The sequence below is a fragment of the Lepidochelys olivacea genome, assembly GCF_965140295.1.
Source record: "Lepidochelys olivacea isolate rLepOli2 genome assembly, chromosome: 2".
Classification (NCBI taxonomy): Eukaryota; Metazoa; Chordata; order Testudines; family Cheloniidae; genus Lepidochelys; species Lepidochelys olivacea.
This window is the reverse complement of record NC_140412.1, coordinates 206,451,940-206,473,709: the sequence shown is the minus strand read 5'-3', so window position 1 is coordinate 206,473,709 and position 21,770 is coordinate 206,451,940. Positions and strand designations below refer to the sequence as shown.

Sequence of the window (21,770 nt, the reverse complement as noted above, 5' to 3'; positions counted from 1 at the left end):
TGGTTATGTGATCTAGCTACTAGTGGCTGGAGGTTGACAAACATTTTGCCAGAAGTCACACAACTATTCAGAAGAAAGTTGTAGGATATTGGAGTTCTGGTTCCTCTTCCTGACTCTGGGAGGGGGATATAATTATTAGAGGATTTTGAAAGCACATATATTGGGCACATTCATTCTGAAAGCTAGTATGGCCTGGAGGATAAGACGTGTGTGTTATGTGAGAGATTTGAACTCTAGTCCTAACTCTGCTTGAAAAGACAACTGCTCTGTTTATATGATGGAGGAGGCCTTCTCATATCCATTCTATGAATACAAGGACTTGGTAAGTAATAAGGTCTGCGAAATGCATGGAAATTTAAAGAGTAGCTAGAATAGATGAGATCTGAACTCATGATTTCCTTCTAGCTCAATGGATTTTTCTTTAGGCTATAGAGTATTTGGTTAAGAAGTCTCTTTCTCTCCAGCTGTAGAATACTGCCTGCCTCCCTAGTGCTGCAAAATAGGCAGCAGGATCCAACCAAATATGGAATATGCTGCAAAATCCAATATATGTGAGAGGTCTGGAAAAGGGGTTTGGGGAAAATGGTTGAGAACCACTGTTCTATCCCATGATATTTAGGGTATTTCCTATGCTTAGGATGGGTGACACTATACTAAATGTAACTGCCACAGGCAATCCATTTTAAGATTTTAATGGTACCCAGTGGATTGTGTTCTGTACAGATGGAAAGAGAAAGGAAAGGTGTCAGTAAACACAAAACAATGAAAGACAAAGGGGGCAGAGAAGGAAGAGTTTTGTAAGAGGAAAGAAAGTCAGGCACCTTGAAGAAAGGTAAGACAAACACTAGGCAGGAGGAGAGAGAGGGAAAGAAACAGAAAAAGGAAAACATTTGCTCCACGTTTGGAATCTCACTGAAGTCACCCAGGGTGGCTGGATTGTATTGTCTAGCTCTAGTTACAACGGGGGAGCTGACAGACAAGGTGATGGCAGCTCAGGGTGGGCGCGGGGGAAGGGGAGAAAGACTCCAAGCCAACGCGCTCTGCAGGAGCTTAGCAGATGCAACTGCTGCGTGAGCCACCCGGGAACAAAGACGATCCTTAATCGCCGCCGCCCCTGGCGGGTCTTCCCGTGTCCCCGGCTGGAGCAGTGAGTGCTCAACAGGCACCACCCTGCCCGCTCCTGCACTGGGCAGGGCTGGGGAAGCGCGTCCCGGCTCCCCCCGGCAGGCAGAAGGTGGCCCGCGTTTGGCACCTGGAGGAAGGAGCCGCCCAGTGCCAGGCAGCGGCAGGAGTATCGGCAGCGGGCGCTGGCTGCTTCCCCGGGCTTCCTTCCCGCCTCGGGCTGCGCGCCTCAGACCCACCCTGCCTCAGCCAGGGGCTGTCAGCCCGGCTCCGCGCTCCTTCCTTTGTGTGCGCTAGGGGGGCTGAGGCGGGGGCGGGGGCGGGGGCGTGGGGCTGCGCCCGGCTGTCAGCGCTGCCCGGCAGGAGGCGGAGGCTGAGGCGCGGGACGGAGCTGGCGGGGGCGGCTCTGGGCACCGCCACCAGGGAACTCCCCGCGCCCCAGGCGGAGAGGAGGCAACTGGAAGCGCCGCGGGGCCTTTTCCCTGCCCCGCTGCCGAGCGGCGTCTGCACGCAGCAGCAGCAGCAGCAGCTGAGCCCTGCGACGCCTGAGCGGCGCGCAGCCAAGCCACCGGCCGCAGCTCGCTCGCTGGCCGAACAGGAAGCGCTGCCCCGGCGGCGGCGGCGGCTGCTTCGCACGGTGCGGCGCCCGCACTTGGCAATGGGTTGGGGACAGCGGCGGCAGCCAGGCAGCAGCAGACGCCGGAGTAGCAGCGGGGCTAGGAGCTAAGGGGCGAGGAGGAGGGAGGATGGCAGCGTCCAGTAACTCCAGTTTGTCCGGCTCCTCGGTTTCCTCCGGTAAGTTTCTCTCCCCGCATCCCCGGGGTTCGTTTGCTCGGCAGGAACCTGCCCCCCGGCTCGGCAGCCCCCCGGTGCTGCTGCTTTGCGGCGCTTCCATGCCGCTGTTGCCTTAGTTTGTTTTCGTTTGCCAGGGCGAGCGTGTGTCTGTGTCTCCCGCCCCGGCAATCTCCTGCCTGCCAGCCGAAGGGGGGAGCGGGGTGGGGAGGCGGCGGCTGCTGCTGCTGCTGCGGGCGGTGTTTTCCTTTCACTTCGCAGGCGGCGAAAGGAAGCGGGGGAAGAGCGGGATAGAGACACACGTTGGTGCTGGCTGGCTGCCGCGGTGCTGCGGGCAGAGCGACGGCGCCTCCCGCGGGTAACGCGGCCGTGTGACAAGTCAGGTAGCCCCCTCAATCCTCCAGCGGGGATGGGACGCCTTGCCCGAGAGTAAAGGGGCAGCGAAGGGGCCTCCGGCCCCGGCCTCGCCGCGGGTTGTTTCAAGACTCCGCGGTCGTTCCGAGCCAGGGACATCCCTGCGCTTGGGCACTCGCCGTGCAACAGGGACTAGTCAGGTCAGCTCCCTGCCCAGGCAAGGGGGTCGATGGGGCCACATTGGCAGCCCCTCTTTGTGGGCTTTTTCGCGTCCCTGTGAGCCGGGGGTGACGGGAATGGGGTAGGACTTCCCCGATCTCCTCGTGGGCTGGTGGTAATGCCTTGGGATTACTGTGAAAGGCGGATTTGTCATTATTTCTTTACAGTGTGGTTGTGCCCGGCAGGGCGTCGGCCGGTCTGAAATGCAGAGGAATACAAAAGTCCTTGCCCCAAAGAGTTTGCAATATGCAAATTACCAACTGAGACTTTTAAGAGTCGGGTTGCTTCTTTCTTGGAGTTCATGGGTTCTCAACCTTGGAGGTTGGGAAAAGGTTTCAGAAGATCATGACACCCCCCCCTCCACCAGCCTTTTTTAATGGCTAGATGGGGGGGGAGTCTTTGAAACTTTTTTCTCTTGTGACATGGAGTCATGGCTTGGGAAGGTTGTGATCCACTGCTGTAGTTGATCATTTGGACTAGTGAAGTAGCAGAAGAACTGAGAATGATACAAAAGTAGTACCATTGCTTCGCTAAGTATGACAGTTTGCTAATCACAACAGCATATCTGGAAAATAATTCCTTCATACTTTCTTCTCAGCTCATTGAATCTTTATAATGACAAATCTTTAAATTATGGTTGACAAGAAATTGGAAATAAATCAAGTCATGATAACTAAGAGAGAGAAACGTTTAGGGGTAAATGTACTCACTGTACTTGTGGTTTGGTGCTTATGCTCTTTACTCCAAAATATTTTGAAAACCAGAGCCAAAATTCAAGCACTTATTCTAACCATGAGAGAGATTTTCCAAAGACAGGAAATTTATTGAGCATGTAAGCTCTTCAGGACAGGGACTGTCTTCTGCTCTGCATTTGTGCAGAGCCTAGCACAATGGGGCCCAGTTCTTGTCAACCATTAGGCACTACCTTAATAAACATGATTAATAATAACAAAGTCATCAATTATTGGGAGTGGACCAAAGCCACACTGACTGAATTGGCCTTCAACACTGGTTCTCCACTTGTAAGGTAACTCCCTTCTCTTCATGTGCTGATATATATTTGTGCCTGTATCTGCAATTTTCACTCCATGCATCTGAAGAAGTGGGTTTTTTACCCATGACAGCTTATGCCCAAATAAATCTGTTAGTCTTTAAGGTGCCACCGGACTCCCTGTTGTTTTTAAAGTCATTAAAATAATCAAGCTGTTTTCATTCTACTTTTAACTATAAATATTTAGCAATAAATAAACTTAATTATGATGGTAAACATGACAATTGTATTCCTGTGATATGTAAAGATGGACTAGTGTGTAGTATGTATCTACATGATATACATCACCACTTTCATAAAATAATTTACTACCTTTCACTTTTACACCTTAAAACTTTAGGTCGTTATTTTTTGTGGTTATAGTTTTAACTAAAGGATTTTTTCTGTCTTCTTTTTTTTTTTAAAAGCAAAGGTTCCTACATACAGTAAAGTGTTCAATATTAGCAGCCCCGTCATATCTGACTGTGTGGAGCCACATTTTGGCTGTCTGTGGTTTCAGTTCTCAGAACTCAGCAAGTCTTAGAGCACTTTTTTAATGTCATCTAACCACATATGTTTGGTTTTAACTTTATTCCAACAGAATTATATTTGACTTCAACTTACCAAGATGAAGTCTTGCAAATGATATATAATTATTATTCTATACAGCGGAAATGGGCAGGTTATGTTATATTTTACTAATCTTAGAGGAAGTGTGGTCTAGTGGTGATAGCAGAATGCTAGGGGATAAGACTCCTAGCTCTACCAGTGACTTGCTGTTTGACCTTAAGTGAGTCATATACCATCTCTGTAGCTTGGTTACCTAGCTCTAAAATAAATATATACACTAACCTACCTCACAGGAAAGTTCAAAGTGTAAATAAATTAGTGTTTTTGAGATTTACCCTAGTACTAGGATAAAATATATGTGCAATTATAGGTGAATCAGTGTTTGTCTACATTAGGGATTTTCCTGTTGGTTGTTGAACTGGTGCAACCCTCCTGAGTAGATGTGCTGTGCCAGATGGATACCAGATTCTGGCCAACTTCCGAATAGTTGTTCGGCTGGGGAGAGGGCTTAAGTAGCTTCCTTTCCCCAGCATCCCTAAATGATGGGTGCGCTGCAATCTCCATCCAAGAATTTGTCCAGCCTGGGCTGTGAGAGCACGCAAGCAAGGGCTGGCCAAAATCTGATCCAGGAGGAATAGAAATATTGCATGTTTACAGAGTAATAATAGTGGAAATTACTGCTAGAAGGACAGATGGGAAGATAAGTTTGCCTTTTTAACATAAATTTTGATGGGACAATTTCCTGCTTTTCTGACCTGCACTTCTTAGAACATTGCTAGTTCTATTCCTCAGTGGGTGCCAAACTCTAGGTACAAAGCTTATATTATAAAGAGATGTCAAGTTGAGCATGGCTCTGTTGTAGAGATAACGTAGTTTATGTTTAGCTCTGAGGAAAAAAGTACTTTATACCCACCAGCTCTCAAAGCCTAAGGACACATGACTGCACTTGACCATCTGCAGTGTAACATTTTCTCTTTCCTATACCTCCATTGCTTGTTAGAGAGGAGAAGTGTATAATAATGGCTCAAGTATGTTTTGTTTGAAGAAGCTGTGAAAGAATTTTACTGTTTTGACATTTTGCGAGCCCTATTATGTTTTCTGATCTATTCTGTTAGCTTCTATCAACTTAATTGGGAGTTGCTGGTCAAAAACATAATTTGGGTCTTCTTTAAACAGTCAAACAGTCATTTTAAACATGCTTTACAAACATTAATAAATTAATACTCACAACACTACAGTTGTTTTACCGATGGGGAAACTGAGCTAGAGTGGCATAACCAGGGCTGCAGAGGGATGTAGTTTTAGAGCCGTAGTTAGAACTCAGAAGTTCTTTGTTCCTAGTCTTTTGCTTTAATAATTAGAGAACCCCCCCACTCTCACAGATTGGTCTCCTGTATTATCCTCTAATATTGGTCTCCTGTAGCACTACTGTCATGTTACTAATTATAGTCTCAATATTGTTGGATACTTGCTTGGGGCCTGATCCAACTACTACTGAAGTTAATAGGAGTCTTTACATTGACTTCAGTGGGAACTGGATCAAGCTTTAATGCAAAAGAGTGGGTGGAAATGGAGACTATTTGTGCTGTATTTCCTCAAGTGTTATGTCACTAGGATCTGAGAATTATAGATGCTGTTCTTTAGGTCAATTTTTTGAAAGTACCTAAGTCCCATTGAAAGTTAATGTCACTTACGCACTTTTGAAAATGTGGATTATTAGTCACAAAAGACAACATTTTCAAAACCATTTGAGGTAAACGGTACCGAGCTATGTGAAAAGGAGGAGGTAGTGGTATTAAGCAGTTCCAGTCAATATTCTTTTCTGGAGCCTTGGTGGATCTGCACACCATATGGAATGTCAAAATTACAATTACTTCCATCGTGAATGTCTTCCTAGCTTCCCAGCAAATCTCCCATTCAAAGCACCCAGGTGAACCGCTGCTTTACACCATTCCCACTCCTGTACCTGCTCTCCTCAGGAGTGCTGATTCAGCCATCATCAGCATCTTTTCTTCCCCTTATCACACCATCCCCTGCTTAGGCTGGCTCCCACTTCTACACTTCAACCTCCATTCTCTCCTGCTCACTCTTTGCTCCCACTCATGGGTCTGCATCTCATCTTACTAACCCCTACTCTAACTCCTGGTCTTCCCCTCCCAACTCAGCATTCCCCTCTTCCCCCCATAGTGACACAAACCATCCACATCTCCTACTTCAACTCTCAGTACTATCCTTCCTGCTCTCCCCCAGTCGTACAGGTGGCTGAAGCTTTGTTTATAACTGATGAAGTGCAGGCTCCATTCTCACTTTCTATGGGACATAATTTCCATGGTGTGTGAGCATCAGGTGAAGAGAACTCTCTGTTTCCTTTTCCCAGTGGGCTTCCACACTTCTATATTTGATCACACATGGATCCCGTCCCAGAAGAATATTTTGTACTCTTTGTCACTTATCAGCAAGAGGGTATTGCCAGCAAGAGGCTCAGCCATGTTAATTTTAATAACTTCTATTAAAATACAGTTGATATGTTTAAAAATGTTTCTCATTCTGTGTATATTCAGAATGCTGTTCTGAACAAAACTGGTTATACTTTCCTTTTTTGAAAAGAATGGATAAATTTAGCTTGTTTCTTTTCTTATTTAAAATATTAGTCTTAAAAAAAATTAATTATCCATCCTGAAGTTTGGAATAAATATCTTAAAGTTTCATTGGCCAGTGGTCCTTCATTAATCAACAATGAAATGTATGATTTATAAAAACAATTATAAAAAACAATTATAAAAACAATAATAAATCTGAAAGGGTCAAAGGCTATTTTTATAAATGAACTGATATATTTTGTATAAAGACAATCTGATTGCAGACGAGGTGGTTTTACATATAGTGTGTATTGTGAAAAGGTGTGCAGGAAAGACTTAGCACATAAAGAAAAATATCAGGCAATTCCACTAACTTAACAAGGTCAAAATAAAATATTAAAGAATAATGACTCCCTGGGGGACCATGAAGATGCTAAGACGTGAAATAGGCATATATTGTAAAAATGAAAGTCAACATAAGCTGATTTTAATTAAGATGCTAGCAAGTGAAAAGAAATGAAGTTGGTATTGAACACAGATTCAGCAAGATTTTAATAGGGAAAAAGATTAGTGAGTGAATGTAGGTTTATTCTTAGTGATGTAATAGAGATAGTGTTATGAAAATGGAACATGAAAATTGGATATTCTGCTGATAAAGTGCTACTTTTGATTGTAAAATGGGTAGTAAAATTCATTTTCCCCCTTTTCTCCATGCAGTGCTTCTGCTAACTGTAGGGTTTAATCTTGACCTTAAGCTTAGAAGTCATTTGTCATCTGTGTTTGAGGAGACTGATGAACCTATAATTCAAGAAAAAATACAATAAAAATTCAAAAGAAAAAAGGCCTAAGTGTCTAACACGATCTAATGACAAATCTAAAATTTACTTACTAACTATATTGATTGCTGACTACTGAGGATTAATATTAATTAGGTAACTGTTACAAGAACCTCTGCATTAGAATTTAGTTTGTATTTATTTGCTGCATAGAAAAAGTCCATTTTTCTTCTTGATCGACTTGTCTCAAAGACATATGGTTAGAATCAGACATCCAATGTTTCACCCTGTCGTTACGGTGATCATTTTGGATCCCTGTTAAATTGACGAGGTTCTTACCTTCTGTTTGGTGCTAGGGAGGTTTAGATGTGCCTGAACGCCCAGGAGATTATAAGGGACTCTTGAGAGTGAGACCTTCTGCACTATCTCATACATGGTTTTGCTCATGCTGTTTTTCAAAAGGATTTTTTTTTCAGTAAACTGGTTTATGTCAGTCTTAAACTGTAATATTTTAGCTAAAGATTTAGTTAGAAAACATGTTAATTGTTTAAAACAATTGTTTTAAACAAACAAAAACGTTCCTTATTCTGAAGGGCAATGATGACAATATTTTTCTTTCTGCTCTTTATGCGCTGGCAGAAGATATTCTCATGCTGGGGGGCCAGTCTGTTGTTCCTCCGTGTCTCTTGCTTTGTAGAAGAGAAGAACTAGGAAAATTATATCTTCAGGAGAACTATATATTAAGAAATGCCACATAAATATTGAACAAAAAAGCTTTTGTTGCAGAAAAATGTAACCGGATTTGTACTAGAAGCTATAAATCTATCATTTCGTATACATCACTTTCTGTACAGGTGTATTCACAATTCATCTGAGAATTATATACAGCAGCTAGCGTAAATGCCTACTTTTAGCTTCTATGAATAATAATCCATTCTTGCACTCTTTTTCTGACCTTTGATTTTGAGAATATAAATTTGAGTTTTGCATTTAGAGATGGTTGTTACTAATTAAGAATCATGCATAGTTCAGCAACAATAGTTTCATCACCTTGTTTCACTCAGCAATAATCCAGTTCCTGAGGTGGGAAAATTAGCAGTTTATTCCTGGTACAAGGGAATTAGTGTTGCAGTACAGTGCTACAGTAACATTGGTGTGCTTTAAGGTTTGCAGATAATACATTAGTACGTGACAATATGGACTCCTGCCTTTGGTAAGGTAAATATACAATAGAAAAGTTTTTAAAATTTAGGAGAATTTGAAGGTGTAGGGTGCTGTCTCAATATTATTTTTTAATAAAATCAATACAGTAAGATTATCCTCAGAACAGACCATTTTTTCATTGAGCTGATATCAGACATTCTGATTCTCTTTGGTCAAGATGGCTTACTTGTAGCATAATAACTGATAATATAACACATGCTAGTTGAGCGCCTGTCTAATTATAGGGAGTAATCAAATGCCAATCCCTGTTACTCTGTGTCAAGTCAGATTTCTTCACGTCAGTCTCTAAGATATTATAAAGTATTTTCATGTTGTTGTTGCACCTTGCCATCTCCTCAGCTCCCATTTAAGCATTGATGTTCTTAACTCCTAGAAATTGTGGTAAAATACAATTCTGTGTTTTGCTACCAAAAGAAGGAAATGGAATGGTGGAAATGGTATAGAACACCATTTGCTGACCCTCATTTGCCACCTTATGTGGCTTTCTTAAGGAAAGGCATGCTCAGCTGAGCTGCTGGAAGTAAACTACGTTTCTGGTTTAAAAAAAAATGACTTGTTGATCATGCCAGTCACTCACCAGTGGACTAATTTGAAAATCCAAAAACACTTAGGTCCCTCTCCTGCAAATACTTACGCGTATGTTTAACTTCACTCATATAAGTAGTCCCATTGAAGTCCATTTAATGTAAATTCCTTAATACTGCACCTTACTGAGCATTGTGAAAAGGAAGGAAGGCTGAAAGATGGAAGACTGGTGAGAATAGGTGGGCGGAATTAAAATTGATTGGTTGCTCTTAATTGAATATTTCTGTGGCTTTCAGTATGTGTGTGTTTTTAAATTGAAGTATTTTGCCTGAGAATAATGTATATGAGTCTTATGTAACTAAAAGCAACCAGTAAGCCAATAAACTAGCAAAATATCTCTTTTTGAGGAGATTTTGATAATCTTTATTCTCTCTGTCATTTAAGCTTTAAAAATTCTGATGTCAGTTGTGGTATGGAGAAGAGTGAGTGTATGTGTAAAAGAAAAGCCTGTGTTTCTCATGACATATTTGACGTTTAACCTTCCAACTTATGCGAGCAGCAAGTGATCTACGGTAAATCTATCAAAGATGGAATTTTCTGTGTAACTGTTTATAAAAAAAAAAGTCTTGTATATGTTCTGATCAAAGCAGTGTGCTTGTGTATCAATCACTTTTGTTATTTCAACTTTAAACATATTTTTATCTGCGTATTTAATGTACATTGCAGTGTAAGAATGAATTAGGAAATTACAATATTTTGACATATTGAAAGATTATTTGGTTACTCATTTGGGCTCTTTTCAAGGCACATAAGGGAACAGAATAACACTTATCTTGCAGACATGCTGAGAGGGATCAAGTGAAGGGCAGAGACCGCTGTAGAGTATGTTTCCTGGCGTTGTGTGGTTCTTATGCAGCACTTCTCCTGCAGAGACGCAATGTAGGAGGCATGGTCTGCTGGAAAGTGATGGGATTCAGTCACTTCAGTGTGGAAAGTTTCCCTTTAAAAGACATGGAATTTGCTGAAATATTTTTCTGCTGCTCTGAGCAGTACTGAATCAACCTGAAAGCCAAATGGACCACTTCAGAGATGTCATATGTGCGCAACTGACGGGGGAAGACAGTTGTAGCACAGTGACAAGCCAGCCATTTTCAGCATTTGCAAGGTGTCCAGGTGACAGGAGAAAACAATTTGTTTATCTGTATACTGCTGAAGTTCTGCAGGATTTCCATTGTGATTTCCTGCAAGTTTCAGGCCTGTTGCGGGGATATGAGGCTATGCCTCCTGTCACTTCTGCACGTCCAGCATGCCAGTCTCACTAAAGGGAGCATGCAATGAATCCTTAAGAGCACTGATTGTCTTTCAGATGAAACCTGCACAATTGTGCCTCTGTGTGTAGGAAGGGGAGGATATATCCTTGTTACTATTTTTAAATAAATGTAATCATATGTAACATATTTTTGCAAACTTTATTATGCTCTACTGATAGTTTAAAAGGCCACAGATATACTGCAATATTTTCACTTGATATTAATGTAGGATCAAATTCTGTCTTCCATAATGGCACAGAGGTACATGACAATGGAAGATTATTTATGCCTGTATTCTGGCTGGCAGTGCCCCCCGCACCACCCACATACATATTATTCCAGTTAGCAGGGCTGGGCACGTGGGGGGGCAAGCAGGGGCACAGAGCTCCTCCAGCCCTGGGGCCGTGGCAGGGGCACAGAACGTGCCCCTCAAAAAGTGGTCAAATATAAATTCCTGCACATATCCCTGCCAGTCAGGAACACATATAATCTGTGTGTTGTGTAAAGTGCGTAGTTGCTATTGCCGGGTCAGGTAGCATGCACATACAACAAATGGGCAAACCCTGCCATGATATAGTCAGCAGACCCTGAAATATGGAAAAGGTTCTTGGGATTGAAATGTGGGATTTAGAAGTTCTGTCTTGCAGATCACACAACATACTTTGTAGTATAAACAATACTATAGTATGTAATATAGAATAGCCTTGTGGTTAAAGTAGGGGGTCAGGAGTGCTCAGCTCCCTCTTCCTAACTCTGCAACTCACTTTGTGTGCCCTTGAAAAAGTTACTTAACCTCTCTCTGCCTCCATTTCAACCTGAAGTGTAGAAAAAATCATAATAGGCCCCTCCAAATAATGATATATGCTTACAAATCATTAAATAACTCAACATCTGTTTATTTTCACTCACATTTAAGTGCACTCAAGAGACTTTTTCAAGCTTTTTCCTCCAACCATGAGCGCTAAAAACTTACATGAAAATTTCTGCTTTCATTTTAAAAATACAGTAATTACAGGATTTTTTGTAATCACAGCTGGGACTTTAAGAAAAATGCTAAATATTGTAAGACCTGTAATAAAAATCATGGGAGTTGCCAATACCTCATTTACTCCTCTGTAAAATTATATTTACATATTTCACAGAGGTGCTGTGAAGCTTATTAATTGTTTGTAAAGTTATTTTGGTGAAAAACCCTATATGAGTGCACATTGCTAGGGCCTGCCCTGTAAGGTGTTGAGTTTCTTCTGCTCCCAATGAGGCTGAAGTGGTAACTCAGTTGTTTGTAGGATTGGGAACATATTTATCTATTTTTATACAATCGCCATCATAATAGTATCTACTGTTGTTAAGGGCCAAATTATTATAGGTTTTATGGTGAACCAAAAAGGGAATACTGGTACATAACACATTCAGTATTTCTTGTATTCGCACCATGTGGATGAAGAATAAACCAGTTCCTCTAATGATGCATTTTCAAGAATTATGCACAACATTTAAATTATACATAATTTGTATAAATGTTTGCTTACTGAAAAAGCAGGTTCTTTTTTTTTCCCATTTCCAGGCAGGCAGACTGAGATGATGGACAGCTTTTAGTGACATGCTATTTTTATTCTACAGTTGTTTTATTTTGCAATTCGAAACCTCTGGTTAGGTTGGTTTTGCTGCTCAAACCAGTTACTGGGGAAATTAAAGTATACTGCATCCTATAATGTCTTTACATAAATTTGACTCTAATGAAGATTCAGTATTTTGATTCCAAGCTTCCTCTAGCAATGAAAATACGAATTTGACGTATCAGTAGATAGTGTAATTTTTCATTCAGCTCAGTGGATAACAGTAAATGATTGGACATGATTTAAACAAGGATGGCTGCCTTGGATAAAACTTTAAAGCTTTGGATCAAGAATGCTTGAGGCTAGGAGAAAAATTAAAGACATGGAAATGGTGATAGAAGGGCATGCTTCCCCCCACTTTTCTTTTTGCCTGAATACTACGAATAGTTCTAAAGATGGAATACCTTTGAGAAACCAAACAGATGAACTGGAAAACAATCTAGATTAGTAAATGTCAGGTTAGTTGGAGTCCAAGAAATTATGTAGAAAAAGAGAGTGTGATTTTATTTAATGCAGTAGGAAGGTGAGAATACATAATTTTCAATTCCCTTCACAAAGTGGTGTGGTGAGTCAGACAACAATATTTAACAGAGGTAGATTTATAGTTTTTAAATTATAGACTCTGGTCACCAGTTTAGTAGCAGCTGAGTATATGTGAATAAGAGAGAGAGAGTGAAGTCTTAAGCCTAAATATACACACTGATTAATATATTACTAAATGTGTTAGTGTAGTCACATGACCTTGTGCTCTGATTCCATCAGATCTTGCTGGGTGAGTATGTGAGTGGGAGACTTCCAAAGAACACCTAACAGCTGCAGGAAATGGTGCTGGTAGTTTAGTATGTACTCTTCTTCCCTCTGATTGAACCAGCATCAGAGTGTAGTGTTAAGGGGTACTGATCTGCTAGAGGAAGATGTGTTCTTTTGAATGAGATTTTAAAGAGATTTAAGAATCCTATAGCACTCTTGAAAGAGTAGAGGGTTATAATTCGGTGTCCTTCAAAATTCCAACTCAAGCAATTATACTCTGCTTGTTTAAATTCCACTTGAGAAGGCAGAGGGAATAGGTATTCTTCACAAACTGTTGTGTAGTGTTGATGTGCACTGCTAACATTGTTGATGTTGCATTGTTTTAACTCAGAAGTGCCTGTATTTAAATGCTGGATTAAGTGATCCAGTATCGCCAACTCCTAGTGTGGTGTTTTTGTTTTGTTTTTTTTTATTGCAGATTCTCCTCATAAGATTAGCTTTAAAATGAATGCTTTCATACAACCAAACTTGGCTTGTTTTCAGCCATTTTTTTCCTCCATTCACTTCTTTATCCTCCTCTCAGTGAAAGACCACTCAATACCTTGCTAGACTCTGATGGCACAGATTCTGATTTCAGTTATACTAATGTAAGCCTGGAGTAACGTCACTGAGATAACTACTTATAATCTGATGCTGACATTCCTTGATCAGATTTTTTCTGATAGACATTTCAGAACATATTAGTTGCTTGGTATCTATTCCAGGTAGTTTGATGCTCTTAATTTCTGACACTGTTAAAGTACCACGTGGAGTGACAGCTGCTGAGGTAACTACTTGTGGTTCTTTTACTCTTTGAAAAGCAAAATATTGTAGACATGCAAAATCTTTGCAAATGAGCAAGGACATATGAGTCTGAATTTTGCATATTTTCCTTGTTTTAACAAAAGTATATTCATGGGGGAATATTATCTCATTTGTGGATATTGAGTCAACAAAAAATATTTTTGGAACTTTTTTGCATATCTGTAATATTTTTGTTAGCTTCTGAATAATATTTTCTTTCCAACTCCCCTACTTTGCCATATGGAATAGAACTTTGAGAAATATGCTTCCAGTCAGAGGAGCTCTCTGATAAACTCTGTAGTTACCTCAGTTTACTATATCGCATAATTGTCTTAGAATCTTCATAGTCTATGTAAATACAGGCATTGGCCCTCATTTGATCTTGCTTACACTTGAATAAAACTGAGGTAAATCCTTGGAAGTCCACAAATGAAGTAAGTAAAATCCACTTAGTCATGTCTAAATACTGGTAACATCATAGCAGAATTTTCAGAAGCCTTCTTGATCCATCGCTAACTTTGTGCACTCAGCAGCTGACCTCCCAGTGATCTGCTGCACACCATCTATCCATCTCCTTGCTGGTCATCCCCTTACTATGATGTCCCACCACTGTTCTTTTCCCGATAACATTAATCAGGTGTATAGATGAAAATAACCTCATGTGATCAACATGCATAAGTTTGTACCTGTTGATTTCCAAGAACAAAGTCTGCTTCATGCCAATATTTCTAATATAAGTATTGGTCGTCTTTTTCCATCCAGAGGATACAAGAATCTTCACTAACTTCACATCTTAAATGCATTAATTTCCCAAGATTCACATTCATAAGTTGCTATGGAAAAAATTAAGCTTTTCACCAGTTGAACCTATGTACCTTTCAAGATGGCACAGTTTTTCCACACTTTCGTATGGGAGGCTATGGCTGAGTGAGCCGTCCCCAGTCATCTTCTGATTTCTTTGGAGCAGGCTTCTTGGTTGTGTTTTGTCCAAAAACTATAAAAGGGAAAAACTAGTATATGTGATATCAGGCTCTAGATCACTTTACAGAAAAATTGGGTGAGAGGGAGTTATTTTAAAGCCAAACACACATTTGACCAGTCTATCATGACCCCCAAAAATCAAATATATAGTCTTCAAAATTTATACTCCAGGAGCCAAGTTCTCTTTTGGGAACTTCATTTGAGTTAACAGACCTACTCCAATACTCCTGTTTCTCCCCTGAGGGGGAAAAAAAAAAAAGCCAAGTGAGATTTAGGCCTGATACAATTTTCTTTCAAATCAATGAATCTTTCTACTGGGACTTCAGTGGGAGTTGGATAAGGCTCTTAGTTGCATTCTTGTGAGCATAAGTTTTATGTATGCTATCATTAACTAGGTCACCTTGTACTAACCTAATTGGCTTTTATATTCTTTCAGTGTGACACATGGGTTAGGTTAGGTGGAAAATGTCTAGGCTAATCTTTAAATAAATGCACAACCAATTACCCATTTTACGTTTGAGTGTCAAACCCTTGTATACTTTTGTTTCAAAATGTATTTGAACAGAAATATTTAGACGATGTGTTATAATCTATGGGTTACATATGATGAGAGTCTTTATTTTATTTCTTGTTTTGCCATTGACGTTATATATGACTGTGGCCAAATCACAGTTGCTCCTCTTTTAGTGATTTGGTTACTTGAACTGTAAATCTGAGTAGAAGATCTTGGTTAGATAATTGTGTTTTTCTAATGAGGTTCCCTAGCAATAGCACACTGTGACAGTCTGATTCTTATTTACACTCCGGTTCCTTTACATCACTCTGGCAGTGAAAAGGTGCCTTAAAGTCATTGTTATAATTTCTTACTTCACACTGCCAGAATGGTGGAAAGGGGCATCCATGTAAATGAGAATTAGGCCCCACATGTTTAATTTAAATGAGAATTAGTAGTCTGTTGTATACAATATATACTCTATCTCTGTGTTGAGTTTTCCTTTGGACGCTTTTGATTTTTCTTTCATTAAAATATTCAGGGAAACATCAACTCTCTGTATGCGGTGAGCTGTATGGAGCAGTTTGGACTTGGTGCACTACTGGCGAGTGGGGGAAGGAGTGTGCTCCCACACCTTGCATCTCTAAGCCAAAAACCAGGCTCGGTCCTGGTCTTGCACTCCCTGCCTGTGTCAGTGCTTGTCATCCAAAAGTGGTATTGAGAGGCAGACCGGAGTGCAGTTCTAACTAGCAAAGCTGGCCCAGCACAGTGCACCTGTAAAATGAGATTGCAGACATTACATTTTCCCTGCTTTCCAAAGCAATTGTGCAGACAGTGCCCCTCTGTGTGCTACTGCCGGAACCCCATTTTCCACCCATGAATTGTGGCTAAAAGCCATAGGCTATATTTTGTGTGACAATGGGTTTACTTAAATACCAGTTTTCAAAGGTTTTACTGGTTCTGCCCGTATTCCCCATTTTATATGTACACAATTTCCAGTCCGTAGAAACATTTAGTGTGTGTCCACTATTGATGAGGATAGAGTCGGAGAGTTTAGCAGAAAGAATAATTTGTACATGTAGGAACTGGGAAATCAAACCAGAGTTTTTCAGATTCTAAATTAGCAATATTATGAGAGACTCCAGAGGAAACCTTCAGTAAATTCATATCCTGTCTAGTTAGCGCCTTTTAAAAAGTGTCGATGTGTAACAGTGTGTTCACAGAGCCACGCAGTCTCGTGGTTGGTGTGCCTCACTTTCAGTCCCTTGCTTCCCTGGCTGAGATGCCTCAGTCCCTAAGGAGGTGTGGAAGGGGAATTCTTCATCTCCACTGGGTCCCAGCCCAGGGCCCTTTGTGAAGCAATGCCAGTAGGGTCTTCATAGCAGAGTCTATGTCCGCTGCCCTATGCTAATTCCTATCTGTCTCTTAAGTTTGGGGCATGGCCCCCATAGTCAAAACAGTCTGTAGTGGCTTGCTTGAGTACCATCTCCTTGTGGACATTTTGCAGCATTCTGTTGCGGCCTCAGGTCCCTCTGGGTGAGTTGGACATAAGATTGGAGAGGCTTAACCCTGCAATGTTTCTAAAGTTAAATCAGACAGTTCACTCACTGCTGGGTGCTCCTTGGTCTCCTCAGCAGTCTCCCTGGGTCAGGGATGCAGTGCTTTTCCCCAGTGGCTGTCCGGTATCTTGTGATAGCTCCCTCCATACATAAGGGGAGCAAGTCCTGCCTCTTCACCAGTCAGCCTAGAACTGAGCCAGGTTTTCTGCTTTTCTTCCCCTTCCAGCCCTGGCATTGTCCGCAAGCCAGTTCTAGTCAAAAGCTAGTTTATAGTTTATAGCGGGGTGGAACTAGCTGGGCCTATAGGCTCTCTTTAACCCTTTTCAGGTTGGTGTAAAGCTTCTCTGCTTCATCACAATATTATTATGTATTGATTTATTTTTATCAGATACTTATGGTAAATATGAAGTCCATAAATATCAATTGTAGTTAATTCTATAACCAAGCAAACTTTGCCCTCCATCCTCTGTAGTAATCTCCTGTAAGGAATTTATAATGGATAGACCATACAGTACATTCTGGAAATAGAAAACAAAGTTGAAGCAGGTTTTCCATTGTGAGATCTTATTTGATCTGAGGAAGAAATTGAAAAAGGTTATCCCTCAATTGCTACTCAGCAACACAACACTACATTTGTTTGTTCTTTAAATCTAGCTAAGATTGCTTTTGTGTTCAAGCAATCTCAGAAGCTTGCTCTCGAGTTTGGTTTACTTTTAGGTCTCTGGAACTCTAAGATGATTCTATTAGTATGATAGTCTACTTATCCTGTGTTGTAAGAAATATTATTCAGAGTTGAGTATGGGTGTCGAGACTAATGTTTTTCTTGGAAGCATGAAAGACTGGCTCTTAACATACAGATTATTGCCATATTGATTGCTATGGCTTCAGCAGTCAGATCAGTGTCTATTAATAAGGGCCCTTAATCAGCGTGGCACCTACATGGTCTAAACAAGTTTGGTAAGGTATTGGAGGATTGTCATTTAAGTGCTCTAAATGTTTCCATATATACAAGCTTTTAGACATTTAAACAATTTGAGGATATTTAGATCAGGATGCATCTATTGTTTGTGTGTAGTTTATTACCTGACATTCTATAAAACAATTACTGTAGTGCTCAAAGAGAAGAAAATAGCAAGCCATTTAAAAAAAATATTGTAATTCAGTAAAGAGAAAAATTTCTCAGATACCAACTCATCAAAAGATTAAACTTAAAACACATTCTTTGTGAAAATCAAAATGATTCCATTTAAACAGGAAGTGATTGCATAATTAATATGTACCCAGAGTCCTCTGCCATCAGATCCACCATGCTTAAATCTTCATGATTTTCCATTGTGGGCAAGAAACACACACTTTTTGAAACCTCTTTAAAACCAGAAACAATTTACCTAAAATTAAAACTTCAGCTGTCTTTACATTTCCACAATTGGTTTCCATTCTAACTTGCATTCCCTTATAACTTTCTGAAACTTTCATCTTTGCAGTTGTTGTTCACAGAATTGGTCTTTGCCAGAATATGAATTTTGGTTTCAATGCTTTTAGAGCATCAACAGATTCAAGGAAAAAAAGGGAAAATAATTAAATAATCATCTTAAGAATTTTGACGTTGTATAGATTAAAAGAACCTGAATTTTTCAAGCAATACTGTCGTCGTCGTCGTCTTTTTTTTTTTTTTTGGATCCATTTTGGAAACAGAGGACCAAAAATTACACTGTTCTGTGAGCTATAATTTTGTTCGCAAAGTGGGAAAAAAACAAGATAATCAGAATGAGGTAATTGTAAAAAAATTGGGGTTTGTCTAATATGAGAACATACACGTACTTTTAAAACCTGTCAATAGTTCAACAAAATTTAAGTTTCTGGGTCCAAGTTGATCTGGAATGGCTTGATGGAATTAAGTGGGGCACATGCTAGGCTTTCTTTCTCAATCTGATACATTCTCCACTTTGTTTCACTGAGCCATTTTTCATGCTCTTGATCCTTGAAAAAAGAACTGCTTACAACAGTAGCAGGATGGACATAAAATGACCAGCTGGATTTTATAGAGAGAGGGGACTTAAGAGACCACATAGATATTAACTATTTAGGTCTTTTAGAAATAGAATTCAAAAATAAACTTAAAAAACAAAAAAAGTGAATAATGAAATGTCTTCCAGAAAACATTTTGGTAGACCAGTAAAAATAATTTCAGGGTTAGTAAACTTTCCTGGGAATTGCTTCTGGAAAATAGACAGACAGGTTTTGATCTTGTCACCAGGCCATCTTACCCGGTCTGTGCTTGCATTTGCTGCTGTTTCAGTTTTCCCTTTTGGGTGCCTCAATAATCCCACAAAAGGCAGTCTCTGTCCAGTAAACCAAAGGTCAAAATGAAAACAAAATGCCCTTTGGTGATTGTGCCCTCTGACCAGGTCTCTCAGAATCCTGAATAAAGTCTGACACCACAACACAGTGTTCATGGTCTCATCTTTGCCATCGTCTTGGGGTTCCTCTTCAGTACTAGTCTCTTGATTCTCCTTTATCTCAGTAGCAACTCCCAGGGCTTTTCTGCCTGGAGTCTATCCCTGCTTGTTTGCATGAAGCTTCTTCCAGAGCTTTCTACCTGAAGTCTTTCTTACTCCGGAAGAGGATGCAAGACCTCCTTTCCCTGGCACTTCCACAGAGCCTTTGCCTACCTCATGACTTTCTGTTACCCCGATTGCTTTCCCTCAGCATCTCTCTTATGATTCAGATGCTAGATTCAAACCCATGTGTCTAGAGATGTAAAAGCTAGTTTATATACAAGAGAGAGCACACTGTCTAGTTCTGATTTAAGTTTTTTATATTTTTTCAAAAAAATTGCAATTGGAGGCAGAGACATAGGTGAAATAACATCAATGCTAACAACATTTGTGGCTAATCCAAGAAAACTGGCAAATGAAAGATGCTTTCAGTTGACTCAGTTGTCAGCAATTTCTAGACGTGCTGAGCAACTTTAGGTCCCAATGACTTCAATTTAAAATTCTTGCATTCCATGTTTGTATCTTGCAGGGGCTGTAATTTTAGCATTTTTAAACAATATTTGTTTAGTAAGATGATTAACTACTTAAGTCTTCCATTAATTTGTAAGATAGCAGCTCTTAAACAAAACAACTTCTATGGACAAGTCTGACGTTATCATATGTGTTGATTGATGTTAATGCCTTCCATACATAGTGGACATTTAATTGATAAGGAAATTAAAGCACCTCACTGACTCACTATACAGCATAAAAGGAATGTTGGGGTTAACTGCAGCCACAGTTTTACAGCATACAGCAAGATCATGCAACAGGTTAATGGGGAAGCAAGAAAGACTTGTATCTTATTTGAACTACAGAGGCGGGTTGTGAGTAGGCAGAATTTTGGGTAATTGGCAAGGATACTGCAGTTAACACCTTCTCTTGTGTAAAAAGAGTCATGAAATCTTTAGTGGTTCAAAGTGTTCTGTGCCTTTGTTTAATGTTTTGCTCAAAAGACTGACACATCCAGCAACACAGTGCCCTCTAATATCATGTTGTGACACTGGTTCAGTAACAAGTCAGAAGGAAAATACCACCTACTGAATCATCACCAATCCACGGGCACTGAGTGGCTTGCCTTTTGTAATTTTCCATCCAAATGCTCACCAGGACCAACTATGATTATTTTTTGATATTTGGCAAGGTCAATGTTCATGGTGTTATGGCTGCATGAATAAGGTAGTATTAACTAGAATATTGGAGGTAAAAGTATCTAGCAAAGTACTCATCTATATAAGTGGCTCATGCTTCAAAACAGAAAATATGTATTTATAAACATTGCAGTACAGCATTTATTTCCAGGATATCAGATTGTAACCTCAACATTTGAATTAAAAGCATGGACACTCAGGCCCTGTAGTTCATAAATGTATGTAAACACACTCATATTTTGGCAAAACATCCACTTACTGTACAGTGTAGGGTATTCCAGGGAGATTTTTTTATTACTCTGACAATCATTTGATATATATATTGGTGGAAAATTTTTATTTTTTTGCAATTTCTGTAAAGTGCTGTATGGCTTTTCACTAATGTGTTGAATCTGATCATTAGACCTGTCGAAAGCTGCAAGGCTGGCCTGATGTTATCTCCGCTTAATAATGCCACCAGGGTATTACTTTGCTGCATTGTTTAGTACAGGAGACTGCTTTGCTTTTCATTTATAATTCTAGCCTTGCTAAATGTTTTGTTTTGAAGTCATGTTAGTTTTGACAGTTTCCTCTGCATTTTGAAATATCTACTAAAAGGGACAAGGTTATAATGAAATATTTTTTGGTAGCCTGTATTTTTCAGTTAATTCTTGCATGTGAACTTTTGCTTTAGTTACACTGTATGTTCAAGCGTGGTTATGGTCAGAAAGTAACAACTTAAAAATAGCACCTTCTTCCTCAGCAGATGGTTCTGTATTTCTTCAAGTCACATCTACAGTTTTTACTGATTATTATCTGAAGTTTTATACTAACACTAGCACTAAGGAGCCAATTCAGGTACGTAAAAGTGAATTTAGGTCTGTTCTGTTTGCACTGAAAATAAAATAGTCAGCCATTGTGAAATGCAGAACCTTTGTTACTGGTGATGGTGGAAGAGGCAGAAAGAACAGAAAGCACTTGACTTTCAGATTCCAGTTTGAGTCCTCTCCTGATTTGCTTACTGAACATATTTGATTTGGAAGTAATTAAGAATAAGTATGGATGCTTCAGTGCCATTTTAATAATAAGAGATAATAGTAATATTTTTATAGCCCATTGTGGGTGAAATTATTGCTTCATTGAAGTCAGTGCCAAAACTCCCATTTACTACCATGGAGCCAGGATTTTACTTAAAATGTTCAAAGAATTCTTTTAATTAATCTCACAAGTCTCCTGTAAGCTAGGTGGGTAGGTACTATTACCCTCAGTTTACAAACTGAGATAGAAAGATGAGGTGACTTGGTCAGTGCTGCACAGGAATCAGCTGTGGTGCTAGGATTATAACTCAGGACCTAATGAC

General features: G+C 40.1%; 1 protein-coding gene across 2 annotated transcripts in view; it reads left to right on the top strand.

Annotated features, from left to right (window-relative positions):
- The first annotated feature begins 1,498 nt into the window (after positions 1–1,498).
- CHN2 (chimerin 2) overlaps positions 1,499–21,770 on the top strand; it is a 200,253-nt gene continuing 179,981 nt past the window's right edge. Inside the window, exon 1 of one of the 2 annotated variants that reach the window (XM_084618759.1) lies at positions 1,499–1,917. In XM_084618759.1, the coding sequence (XP_084474885.1) occupies positions 1,869–1,917 (49 nt within the window). In that variant the 5' untranslated portion in view covers positions 1,499–1,868. The remainder of the gene's footprint in view (positions 1,918–21,770) is intronic. The other variant, XM_084618758.1, reaches the window with a different exon arrangement.